Genomic DNA, 13,012 nt, shown 5'->3' with positions numbered 1-13,012 from the left:
AAACACTACTGCATTCCCCAATTTTTTTTTTAAATAAAAAAAGCTAGATTCCACTTTTAAGCATTCAACTTGGTACAGTGTACATGCTATTACTAGTTATTGTTGAAAACTTTCCCAGTTTTAATACATTCAGACCATTACTGTTTATACTCTGTTTTACTAGAACTAGTGTTTTATATATTACTCTATTTTCCAGTCAAATATTTTGCATCTATTATCAGAAAACTTGAGTATACATACATTAAGAATTAGGTAGACAATGAAAAGTTTCTTGCCCTGAAGGAACAGGCAATCAATTCAAGCTTTTCCTTTTCTTAAAAAAAAGAACAAAAACCTAACAAATAGTTGCACCAAACTGTATAATCTTAATCAGAGTTCAAAGAATAAAATCTAAATTGATTTGTGATCCAGAACTAGGCAAGGTGCTTTCAACTGGCAGCATTTTCAGTCTGCAGTCGTTCAATCAGCTGTTCAGCCTGCAGGAAAAAAGAAGCAAGATATTAACCCTATGACCGATCGATCTCCAGTTTAATAACTAGTCTTCCATAAATCCAGAATATCCCACTGAAAGAAACACATTTAGCCCTGGACTACACTTCGAGTTCAGGTCAAATTTAGCAGCATTAGATCAATTTAACCCTGCACCCATTCACATGAAGAAACCATTTTTGTTGATTTAAAGGGCTCTTAAAATCGGTTTCTGTACTCATCCCTAACAAGGGGATTAGCGCTGAAATCAACCCTGCTGGGTCGAATTTGGAGTAGTGTTGATACAATTCGATGGTATTGGCTGTCCCAGAGTGCTCCATTGTGACCGCTCTGGACACCCAATGACTGGAAGTTAGCTAATGTAATGCCAATATTTAAAAAAGGGCTCTAGAGGTGATCCCGGCAATTACAGGCCGATAAGTCTAATGTCGGTACCGGGCAAATTAGTCGAAACAATGGTTAAGAATAAAATTGTCAGACACATAGAAAAACAAACTGTTGAGCAACAGTCAACATGGTTTCTGTAAAGGGAAATTGTGTCTTAATAATCTACTAGAGTTCTTTGAAGGGGTCAACAAACATGTGGACAAGGGAGATCCAGTGGACATAGTGTACTTAGATTTCCAGAAAGCCTCTGACAAGGTCCCTCACCAAAGGCTCTTATGTAAATTAAGCTGTCATGGGATAAAAGGGAAGGTCCTTTCATGGATTCAGAGCTGGTTAAAAGACAGGGAACAAAGGGTAGGAATTAATTGTAAATTCTCAGAATGGAGAGGGGTAACTAGTGGTGTTCCCCAAGGGTCAATCCTAGGACCAATTCTATTCAATTTATTCATAAATGATCTGGAGAAAGGGGTAAACAGTGAGGTGGCAAAGTTTGCAGATGATACTAAACTACTCAATATAGTTAAGACCAAAGCAGATTGTGAAGAACTTCAAAAGATCTCACAAAACTAAGTGATTGGGCAACAAAATGGCAAATTAAATTTAATGTGGATAAATGTAAAGTAATGCACATTGGAAAAAATAACCCCAACTATACATACAATATGATGGGGGCTAATTTAGCTACAACGAGTCAGGAAAAAGATCTTGGCATCATCGTGGATAGTTCTCTGAAGATGTCCACGCAGTGCACAGAGGCAGTCAAAAAAGCAAACAGGATGTTAGGAATCATTAAAAAGAGGATAGAGAATAAGACTGAGAATATATTATTGCTCTTATATAAATCCATGGTATGCCCACATCTCGAATACTGTGTACAGATGTGGTCTCCTCACCTCAAAAAAGATATTCCAGCACTAGAAAAGGTTCAGAAAAGGGCAACTAAAATGATTAGGGGTTTGGAGAGGGTCTCATATGAGGAAAGATTAAAGAGGCTAGGCCTCTTCAGCTTGGAAAAGAGGAGACTAAGGGGGGATATGATAGAGGTATATAAAATCATGAGTAACGTGGAGAAAGTAGATAAGGAAAAGTTATTTACTTATTCCCATAATACAAGAACTAGGGGTCACCAAATGAAATTAATAGGTAGCAGGTTTAAAACAAATAAAAGGAAGTTCTTCTTCATGCAGCGCACAGTCAACTTGTGGAACTCCTTACCTGAGGAGGTTGTGAAGGCTGGGACTATAACAATGTTTAAAAGGGAACTGGATAAATTCATGGTGGATAAGTCCATAAATGGCTATTAGCCAGGAAGGGTAAAGAATGGTGTCCCTAGCCTCTGTTCATCAGAGGATGGAGAGGGATGGCAGGAGAGAGACCACTTGATTATTGCCTGTTAGCTTCACTCTCTCTGGGGCATCTGGCATTGGCCACTGTCGGTAGACAGATACTGGGCTAGATGGACCTTTGGTCTGACCCGGTACGGCTGTTCTTATGTTCTTAACTCAGATGCACTGGCCAGGTAGACAGGAAGAGCCCCACGAACTTCTGAATTTCATTTCCTGTTTGGCCAGCGTAGCGAGCTGATCAGCACAGGTGACCACGGAGTCCCAGAATCGCAAAAGAGCTCCAGCATGGACCAAATGGGAGGTACTGCATCTGATCGCTTTATGGAGAGACGAATCCATGCTATCTGAACTCCATTCCAAAAGATGAAATGCTCAAATATTTGAAAAAATCTCCAAGGGCATGAAGGACAAACGGGGACCCGCAACAGTGCCACATGAAGCCTACCAAAGAACCAGAGAGGCAAACGGCCACTCTGGGTCAGAACCCCAGACATGCCACTTCTATGAGGAGCTGCATGCCATTCTAGGAGGTGCCCCTACAACTACCCCACCGTTGTGCTTCCCTCCTTCCCCATCCACCCTCGGGCTACCTTGGCAGTTATCCCCCCATTTCTGTGATGAATTAATAAAGAATGCATGAATTTGAAATAATAATGACTTTATTGCCTCTGCAAACGGAGATCAAAGGCAGGAGGGGAGGATAGTTAGCTTACAGGGAAGTAGAGTGAACCAAGCGGGCAGGTTTTCATCAAGGAGAAACAAACAGAACTTTCACACTGTATCCTGGCCAGTCATGAAACTGGTTTTCAAAGCTTCTCTGATGCACAGCGCGTCCTGCTGTGCTCTTCTAACCACTCAGGTGTCTGGCTGCGCATAATCAGCAGCCAGGCGATTTGCCTCAACCTCCCACCCCACTATAAACATCTACCCCTTACTCTCACAGATATTGTGGAGCACACAGCAAGCAGTAATAATGATGGGAATACTGGTTTCGCTGAGGTCTAACCGAGTCAGTAAACTGCGCCAGCAAGCTTTTAAACGTCCAAAGGCACATTCTACCACCCTTATGCACTTGCTCAGCCTATAGTTGAACTGCTCCTTACTACTGTCCAGGCTTCATGAGCCATGGGAGCAAGGGATAGGTGCGACCGCATGGTGCTGCCGACTGGGAGAGCAGCCTGAGGCAGAAGCCTCCAGCTGGCATGATATTCCAGGCAGGACTGAATCTCCATTAGACGAAACTTAAAGAAGAGAATGACCTGGAGTCATTCCCATTTTTGTCCAGGTGCCCCCGACCGACCTCACCAAGGCTGGCCAGGAGCACCCACGGGACAAAGATGACGGCTAGCAGTCGTATTGTACCATTTGCCATCCGCAAGGCAAGGCAAGGGGATGCTGCTGTGTAGCACTGCAGTATCGTGTCTGCCAGCAGCACCCAGGAGACATACGTTGACAGTGAGTTGAGCGGGCTCCATGCTTGCCATGGTATGTCGTCTGCACGGGTAACCCAGGAAAAATGGCGAGAAACGATTTTTTGCCGTTGCTTTCACGGAGGGAGGGAGAGGGGCCTGATGACATGTACCTAGAACTACTTGCAACAATGTTTTTGCCCTATCAGGCGTTGGGAGCTCAAACCAGAATTCCAATGGGCGGCAGAGACTGTGGGAACTGTGGGATAGCTACCACAGTGCAATGCTTTGAAAGTCGACGCTAGCCTCGATACTGTGGACGTACCCCGCCAACTTAATGCGCTTAGTGGGGACACACACACAATTGACTGTATCAAATCAATTTCTAAAAAGATCAACTTCTATTAAATCGACCTAATTTCGTAGTGCAGACATACCCGTAGTTTAAGGTGAATATGTATCAGATACATTAAGCAGAACAGTGAGTGCTTCTTGCTTCACATGGCCAGGATGTAAACCAGAAGTTAAATCTGCTAGAGCAACAGATTCCCTAGTTTTCTCCCTCCACCACTGGAAGGTTAGTAGGTCAGCAGAAAAATGAGAAAGTTTTGAGACAATTGGGATGATGACTGGTCAAGTGTGGGTCACCCAGGCATGGTGTTTTGGAAACCTAAGAGGAGAAGTATACTTAGAAACAGCTGAGTTATGAAAGCTGGGGCACAAGGAGCTGGTACTGCTGTTGACTTCATACTTGGACACCTAGCCAAGCAAAGGTAGGGCAGCCTACGGGTGACTCATCAACATGGAAGGACAATGTGGAGGGGGCCCCAAGTGAGACATAATGTGGAATTTACTAAAGGATTTCTAGGGATATCCAAATTCCTTTAGCAGACTAAACTGGGGCACACTAGGTATTAGGCATGAGGAGCCCTAAACCTATTTTAGATGGCCCTTAAGAGCCAAGCTAGGAGCAACTCGGTTGACAATTGTAATTGGGAGCCTAGGGTATTTCTGACCTTTTCTGCCAGTCCTATTAAGTTATCCTTTTCATTTGAACATGCATCTGAGGTCTTACTGAGACTCGCTAGGTACCGGAACCTAAAAACGCAGGCCACTTAAGTGCCTCAACACTTGCCTTCAAGTCATTAATATACTTGCTAACTGTTATGGGACACCAGACCTCTAGCATGTTACCAAGCTCACCTGGTGAGGACAATTAAACAAGGTTAAATACCTATACAGTTCATTTGCTATTAAAGTTACGTAATTACATTTTGAGTTCTATAATGTAATTCTGAATCTTGATTTCCATTCTTTCAAAATCAAGTGTCAAACATTCAAGTATGTTTTCCATTTTATGTTATTTGTATTTATCTTTATAATGTCATCTCAGAAAATTAAAGGGGCCCTCTCTTGGCTTTTTATTCACCTTTACAGATCCTATGTCCCAGCAACACTCCCTTAAGCCAAAGGCAAGGCAGGGATTTTTCTAGTACTTATGTGGAGGGTCTGTCTCACTTAACAGGATAATGCTGCTGTACTAAAAGTGCAGATTTTTCTCTTTATTCAGCACAGCTGTAGCCCAGAAGCCTTCTCCACCCTGCCCTGCCAGCATGCCTCAATCCTTATAAGATAACTTCTCAAGATTAGTGAATTATTCAGTCTCCATGCTCTTACCCCTCTCAGTGGAGATTTGGCACTATTTGGTACTTTTGCTGCAACAGAAACATTTTTGTGAAGTGGACATTTGTGGACTGGACTGAGACCAGGAAAACAGCACATAAGCAATTGAACAGCAGCCATCAGATGGCAGTAACTTTTCACTCAAGCAGGACTGAACTGGTGAAATGCTATGTATCCCATTAACACCTGAGAGAGGGATAGCTCAGTGGTTTGAGCACTGGCCTGCTAAACCCAAGGTTGTGAGTTCAATCCTTGAGGGGGCCATTTAGGGATCTGAGGCAAAAATCTGTCTGGGGGTTGGTCCTGCTCTGAGCAGTGGGTTGGACTAGATGACCTCCTGAGGTCCCTGCCAATTCTGACATTCTATGAACAGTCTCTTAGGCTACCACACTGCTCACAAGTATTTTTTCTTGTTTCCAAGTTCTACTGTATTTGCATTTTTAATATAGGCCATATATTAGATCTAAAACTACACAGTAATTTGTACTACTCATATTTTAACACCACATTTGCCTTAAAAAGGAAAAGGCTGTAAACGATCAAGTAAAGCACACTGAGTTTTACCTTGACATTTGCTCAAGGAAGGTATAAGTAATCCTGAATTAAAAATTATACAAATGTCTCTCAAAATAACTGTTCAAACAGTAGTTTTAACATGGATAACTAAAGATTTTTGCATTGTATTATACATTTCAAACTAGAACCCTGCAATCCTTCCTCTGCAGTACAGGGCATTTGCGGGTTAACTAGAGTAAATAGTGGATTCTCTGTAATTTGAAGTCTTTTAATCATGATTTGAGGACTTCTGTAACTCACCCAGAGGCTACAGGTCTATTACTGGAGTGAGTGGCTGCAGTTCTGTGGCCTACAACAGGTAGGTCAGATCAGATGATCACAATGGTCCCTGATGGTCTTAAAATCTATAACCCAAACCCAGTGGGACCTGACTACAAGTGTTAGGTTAGATCTGAAAACAGTCGAAACATCTGAGGCTTGTGTTGAGTAGGCTCTAATCTCCTTCTCCCACCCATGGGGTCGGTGCACCAACAGCTGCTTGCCCTGTTCTTGCTGCCCACTGACACCTAGCTGTGCTGTGTATGAGGAGGATTGGGAATTTCTATGACTCGTTGGCACACTCACTCCACAGCACAGCAACTGTCCCAACTTCATCAGAGATGGATTGCAGGCATGGAGAAAAGCAGCGCTCACATATTGAGCCCCCAGGATGTGGGGGTAACAATAATTCAGGTTCAGAGGGAAGTGTTGGATTCAAGTTGGGCTGGGTCTGAAAGGAACTCTACCTCTGAGGCCTGGGTATGGTTTAGGTTGGCCATGGGGCACATCGGATTTGGATCAGACATTAAAATTAGGCCCGAGCAGATCACTGTTTCAAATCATTTGAAAGCTTTCACATTTTATTCTTGCAGCTGGAAACCTACCAAACCAACTGTGCTGCACTTACCGTGATAAACCAATAGGAATTGATTCTGTATATCATCCTGGACAAGAATCCCAACTGACTGGCTGGGGCCAGGACATGAAGATGTAAATGAGATATTGAGCAGAATGGAGGCCAGTGGAATCCCATCCTTGAGAAGAGTGGGGGAGGGGAAAAAATCAGCTGCATTAATTCAGACAGAGGCTAGAACATCTTGAAACTGTGTCATGGGCTGATTGTGCTGAACTGTAGATTTTTGTCTGGAATACCAGAATTACTTCACAGATCTAGCAGCAAACACAAATATTTATGTGACCAAACATTTTTATTTTTTTAATTTTCACCGCTTTTCCTGCCACAAAGTCATAAAATTGAAATGACAGAAGCTACAATGTGTGTTAAGGGGTATTTTTATTTGTTTAAGTCAAGGATTCATACAGTAACATTAATACCCCTTCCTTCACTCAGGCTGTCAAGACAACACCTCAATTTAGGGGATTATTTCTCACTTAATGTTGGCAGTTAAATTATTTTCCTATTAAGAAAAAGAAGATTTTAACATACTACCAAAAATGCATCACATCTAACAGTGAAATCAGTAATAAAGCTGTCTCCTAAATGAAAGGTACCCTCCAACTTCTTCAGCCACAAAAAGATGTGCCTATCCATTCTGGGAAACATGGTTCAAGCCCAAAGTATTTAAATATGGTTTTAATGCACTTATAATATTTGAAACACGGTTTTGCTTGCTAGCATGGCAGGGCCCCAACTCTTTTCAAATTCTTTAAAACAGCATTTGAGACTAGCATAAGCTCAACCACATTCAAACTCATCTCAAATAGAGACCCAGGGTTCCATATGGATAGGGCCAGGAAGTTCATCTCTACTTTGGACTCCAAAGCATGCTACTGGCACCTGGTCAGGGCAGCCTTTTGAAGTTAGTTTAAAGTTTTCCCCAAGGCCTGGCCATAGACAAACCTCAAACTGCAACACTATTTTGTTACATTCAACATGTTCTAGAAAACAAACAGGAAACTAATTTCATATAGAATCATGCTATATTTTACCAAACAGTCAAATCAAATTAACTCTGCACTAAAAATGTATCAGTGGAAGAACAGTTTATGGTCCCATGTTTGTGCATTCTACCAGAGAGCTCATGCTGTATTTCAAATTCTAATCAACTCCCAAGTCCATTTCTCTCAGACAATTAACAATGCCGCCCTTGCTACCACTATCAGACAAAGTACCGTTGTAAAAAAAAAGTCAGTTGTGTACTAGATATATCCAGAAAGCAAGTTATATACCTTATATCGTTCAGGTCAGTAAAATTATTTTGCTGAAGGATGTTCTTTCCAGCTTCCATCATTTTCTCCACTAAGTAGAAAAGAGGTTAAATTGAATGTAAACTCTAAATGTAATGCACTAAATGCCTCTAAATAACGAGAAATCTAAAAAAAATGGGTACTTCTCTGTAACAGCCCCAAACTCTTCCATAAAATTGTTTTGTAAAATACTGTTTTAAAATTTTAAACAATTTAGTAGCAGGGATAAATTGGAAAACTCATGGGATTGATAATTAAATACAAACCCTTCACTGATTTGTATCTAGTGCAGATTGCTAGATGTGGCTGTCTGATGATGAAAGTGAAATGCAAAGTTGGTGTCCATCCACTTTAGTGGTCAAACTTCCACCATCAAAAAACTTCCACCCATATTTTGGCACCATTTTTGGCAGCTTCAGCAAGGCCAAAAATGTATCTTCTCATGCCTAAAACCTCCAGGCCAATGCTGATGAATATTAGTGGGTCAGAATGAGGAAGTTTTCTCTGTTGCCCCCAGTGATTATCTGTTTTATAGATAGCTTCTGGACTTCAATCTCTAGGGCCTAGCATTTTTCTTAAAAGTCTGACAGCAGCAAACAGGACAAAGGCCAGCCTACCCTAGTACTCCAAGCTGCACTGGTGTTAGTGAAACAGTAAGAGATGTTAAGAAAAAATGCCAGAATACACAAGGACTAGGACTGTTAATCCAGAATCTTTCAGATTCATTTTTAAAATTCTTGGATTTTTTTTAACTTTCTTGAAGTTTTACTAGGTTGAATGAGAAACTCAGGACAAAAATTAATGTTCACGTTAACAAGAATAAACATTTCATAGTCTCTCTCTCTGATGCTTAACACACACAGCTAATCAGAACATTTCTTGAAGACTAAAGCAATCATGGAGCGTGGCCAGGATTTTTTAAACTAGAAAATCTTTGACATTTTATGAATACTACAAGCTGATTAAAAAAACCAAACCAAACTAAAAAGAGTAATCTGTTCTCACTGAAACTACACCTAGCTTTAGAAACTGTACTATCTTTCCAACATCATTAATAAACAATATCCCAATTTAGCCCAGGTAGTAAAGCTAATAATAAAATACCTTCCACATACTTATTTCTTCTCTCCATTCTCCAAAGGAAAAAAAGGTTTTATGAAAAGCACTAACAAAGATTCTCAAACAATTTAAACTACATCTGCAACTTCAAACAAGAATAGCTATATTCTTGGATTTTAGGGCTTGTATACACTGGCAAATTGACTGACATAGCTACAGTAGAATTATTAACCCAAAACAGAGTATCCACACAGAGGAGTTATATCACCATAGCCACAGCAGAATAATTATAACTATTCTGCTATAGCTATGCCTGTCAAATTCCCTGTGTAAACAAGCCCTAACATACTACTATCCAGTAATCCTCTGATACTGGGATGGAGGAAAACCAGTGATCTCTTAATAAAACAAAACAAAAAAAAATTACTTTTTAAATTTAAATCAGCCTTTTCAAATTTAATTTTTAAAGGGTTATTAAAATAATTAAATACACTTTGACAACGTATGTCAAGGCCTTTACCTAAACTTAATATAATCTTTTAAAATAACTGAAATAAATATTCAAGCAGTACATATTTGCTTCCATAGTTTTAAAGAAAAATCAAACCACTGAACTGGTGGAATACACTCATTAACTGCTAGAAGCAGGGTTTGAAAATGTTCTAAGCCAGCTTTTGACAGCATTTGACTCTTCTGCAGGTGCAGAGAGAATATTTTCTACATTTCAGTTTATTCAATTTGCTCAATTCAAGGATTAGTTCATTCAAAGTTGAGAAACCAACCAGAAGCCGAAAAAAAGCAGGAAAGCATGTTTTCTTCTTCCAATCTATGAATAAAAACTAGGCGTGAAAGGATGATACTTACTAGTTCTAAAATCCTGAAGGACATGGTGACCAGTGCCAATCAGTTCAATGCACTAACTGCAGATACTCGGTGTTTTGTTTAAGAAATCCATTTTAAATGCAAAGTTTGTTGTAATAGGCTTCTTTTAAACAAATGCAGCACAGTTAAGGTTGTTTTAGTTAAATAAAACTATTTTAAAATATTGCTTGTGCATTTTTATTGAATTTCAATTTCCTTCCAAATACAGTTTGACAAATCAGAAGTAAAATGTATCATCTAGTAAACAAGAAGTGAATCATTCACTAATTTCTAACAAAGAAATATAATAATTAAGAATCTGAATAAATGTGTGATGTCATATATTGAATAAATGTATAGATATAGTGTATCCTTCTGGTTACTATGAAGTACCAAATCATACCAATCTTTCTTTAGGAAAAGAATTCCCAAAAGTACACCTGCGAAACTAGATTTAAATCAATCACTTAAAATCAATGCTGTTTGCTGATTTAAGTCGTGATTAAAATCTGATTTAAAATCAATCTACCCTGACAGTGTTACCCATTCCCAGAATATATCTTTATCCACAAAATAAATAATGCTGAAAACTACAATGCAATTGACAATATACTGTGGCATGCATCTCTACAGGAATAAACAATGATTCACAACTGTTTTCTTTTGATTCATGCAATAGCCTTAGTTACAGTCTTACCTAGTGGTATGTGCTCTTTCTTTAGAGTCTTGCAGTTTCCCATATGCTCTATTGGCACTACTAGATAATGGTGTGGGGCCCCAGGTCTGATATCTCTAAAACAGACTAGGCCTTCAGACTAATGGAACAACAACAACATATTATTCTCTTATTAAAATTAACACATTAGAAAACAGAAGACAACATAAAATCACTTTTTCTGGACCAAGTGGCATTCACACAGTGGAGCACTCTATGGTTATTCAAATCACATTATAGTTCTATAAACTGTAGCATTAGCTTCACAAGTATTTATCTCAGTGATATACAAGATGTATATTGGAATTAGTCCACAAAAAGCAATAATGCTGGTAAATAGTTACATCATCAGCCACTCCCCATCCAGGCCTCCCCAAAGTTCAGATGCTCTCTTACTGTAAGGATACTGCTCAGAACAGTGAGAAATTTTGAGTGACTGCCTTTCTGATGAACATTTCACTAATATCTCCATCATATTAGTGTAGGAGATCTTCCAGCTTTTTAGCTATGCTGGCCCCAAACCCACAAGGAACTCTGTACAGGCAGACCCCTGTGTTTACTTAGAGTCCCATGCAGGTTCAGGACCTAAATTTGTGAATTATTGTATTAGTCCAGTACCACAACATTTAATCTACAGAATGATTATGGATAAAACTAAGAACCTGTCATTTACTGACATGGGGAAATTAAATTTTCCCTATAGAGTAAGTGAAATGATAAAGAATAAACCAGACATTTTAATTCAAATACACATTTTTAGCTACATTTACTGCCCCAAACCCCAGCCCTACCTCAAAGTTAAGATTGAAAAAAGTTTAGTTCTACCCTCATACTCTACTGTTGGACCCCACCCATCCCACTTTCTGGGCAAGGCAGGGAAGAATGATTTAAGCTAAACCAGTTTAAATATTGTTCCAAGCAGCAAGACACTAACAAGCAGCAGATGAAGATAGCCCCTGAACTGACTAGTCAGCTAGAAAAAACCGTAGATTAGGTGAGTTACAGATCATTCAACTAGAACTACTGAGATTTGGACAATCCCAGCACTGGCTCTGCAGCACAGACTGCACATCTTTATGTGCTTGTTACTGTTCAGTAATGAGGAGAATGGAGAATAATCTATAAAGTCATGAATCACCACACCTTTCGCAGTGTTTCTGCTCAGTCGAGTCTGGGGCACCCCTGCACTGCCCTTGGGAGCCCCTGGGCTCTGTTTCCCAGACCCATGAGAAAATTCTCCTTCTCTCAACTGCAGGATCAGCAGCTTCAACTGCTCTTCCCAGGGGACGGGTCAGCGAAAGAGGAGACAGACCCCAGGCTCTGCCACATTGCCCTAGCCAGGTCCCTGCCGCCCGCCCGGGCTCGCCGCCGGTTCACGCCCAAGCCCCGCGCTGTCACTGGCGGCTCTGCCGGGCGATGCCCGGACACCCCGGTTTAGACACGTTCAACTGTGTGGTTCCCAACTCCTCACAAGGCCTCCGGGCCGCAGGGCGCGGCGCGGCGCGCGGGGGCAGCGCTCAGAGGCCGGCAGGGAGGGGTCGGTGCTCGGCTCCCCTCACCTCGCAGGGCAGCAGCGCGGTGCCCGGCTCCTCCCGACGGCCGATCCTGCAGAAGACGCACTTGCCATCGTAGCCGCCGCCATCACTGCCAGGGCTCGGGTCCGCGGGGGGCTGCGCAGCCTCAGGGGCGGCGGCTCCGTCCTCCCCGGCCATCGCTCAGGGCTGCTACCGCCCGCGATCAGCACCTGCCGCCCGGAGCCCGGCGCAGCCGCCGTGTCGCCTACCACAGCGCCCCCTGCCGGCCCCAGAGAGACTCAGCCACCCCCCACCAGCAGGGCGCGGGGCACGTGACTCTGATTGTGCTCGTGAGCAGGCGGGGCAGCAGGCGCGCGCTGCTAACGGCACTGAGACCTAGAGGCGCGCGCGCGCGCGCTCAGCGGCTCCGGTCATCTCCCTCTCGTTCTCTGCGGGGGCGGGGCTACGGGCTCTCCGGGCTCGGCCGTTCTGCTCCAGCCTCGGGGGTGCTGATTCCTCTGCTGCGCGGAGCCCTGCTACCAGCGCGTCCCCCAGCCAGGCTCAGCCAAGGGCGGGCGGAGGCGAGACACTGGCAAGGAGCCTGTGCGTGGCTGGCGGCGCAGCGCTTGGGGGCGGAGAGGCGTCGCCGCGCGCGGATCCCAGCGCACGGGGAGGGCGCGCGTAGGAGCTGGAAGCTAGGGGCTGACGGGAGTGCGCTGGGCCCAGGGGTGTCTGGTAACCCCCCCCCAATGCTGTGGTTGCCGGGAGGGGGCCCCGCGCGAATGG

At 42.6% G+C, this 13,012-nt stretch overlaps 1 protein-coding gene across 1 annotated transcript; it reads right to left on the bottom strand.

Annotated features, from left to right (window-relative positions):
* Positions 1–390: 390 nt before the first annotated feature.
* On the bottom strand, positions 391–12,742 carry HINT3 (histidine triad nucleotide binding protein 3). The gene is made up of 5 exons (XM_030556246.1): positions 12,272–12,742; positions 10,695–10,812; positions 8,060–8,129; positions 6,777–6,903; positions 391–476 (listed from the first exon to the last, which is right to left on the bottom strand). Exons 1-5 carry the CDS (start codon positions 12,422–12,424, stop codon positions 429–431), a joined length of 516 nt encoding a protein of 171 aa, XP_030412106.1. The 5' UTR covers positions 12,425–12,742; the 3' UTR covers positions 391–428.
* Between the last annotated feature and the right edge of the window lie 270 nt (positions 12,743–13,012).

The sequence above is a fragment of the Gopherus evgoodei genome, chromosome 3 (genome assembly GCF_007399415.2).
Source record: "Gopherus evgoodei ecotype Sinaloan lineage chromosome 3, rGopEvg1_v1.p, whole genome shotgun sequence".
Classification (NCBI taxonomy): domain Eukaryota; kingdom Metazoa; phylum Chordata; order Testudines; family Testudinidae; genus Gopherus; species Gopherus evgoodei.
Note: the sequence above shows the minus strand (reverse complement) of the source record. Positions and strands in the feature narration are given on the sequence as shown.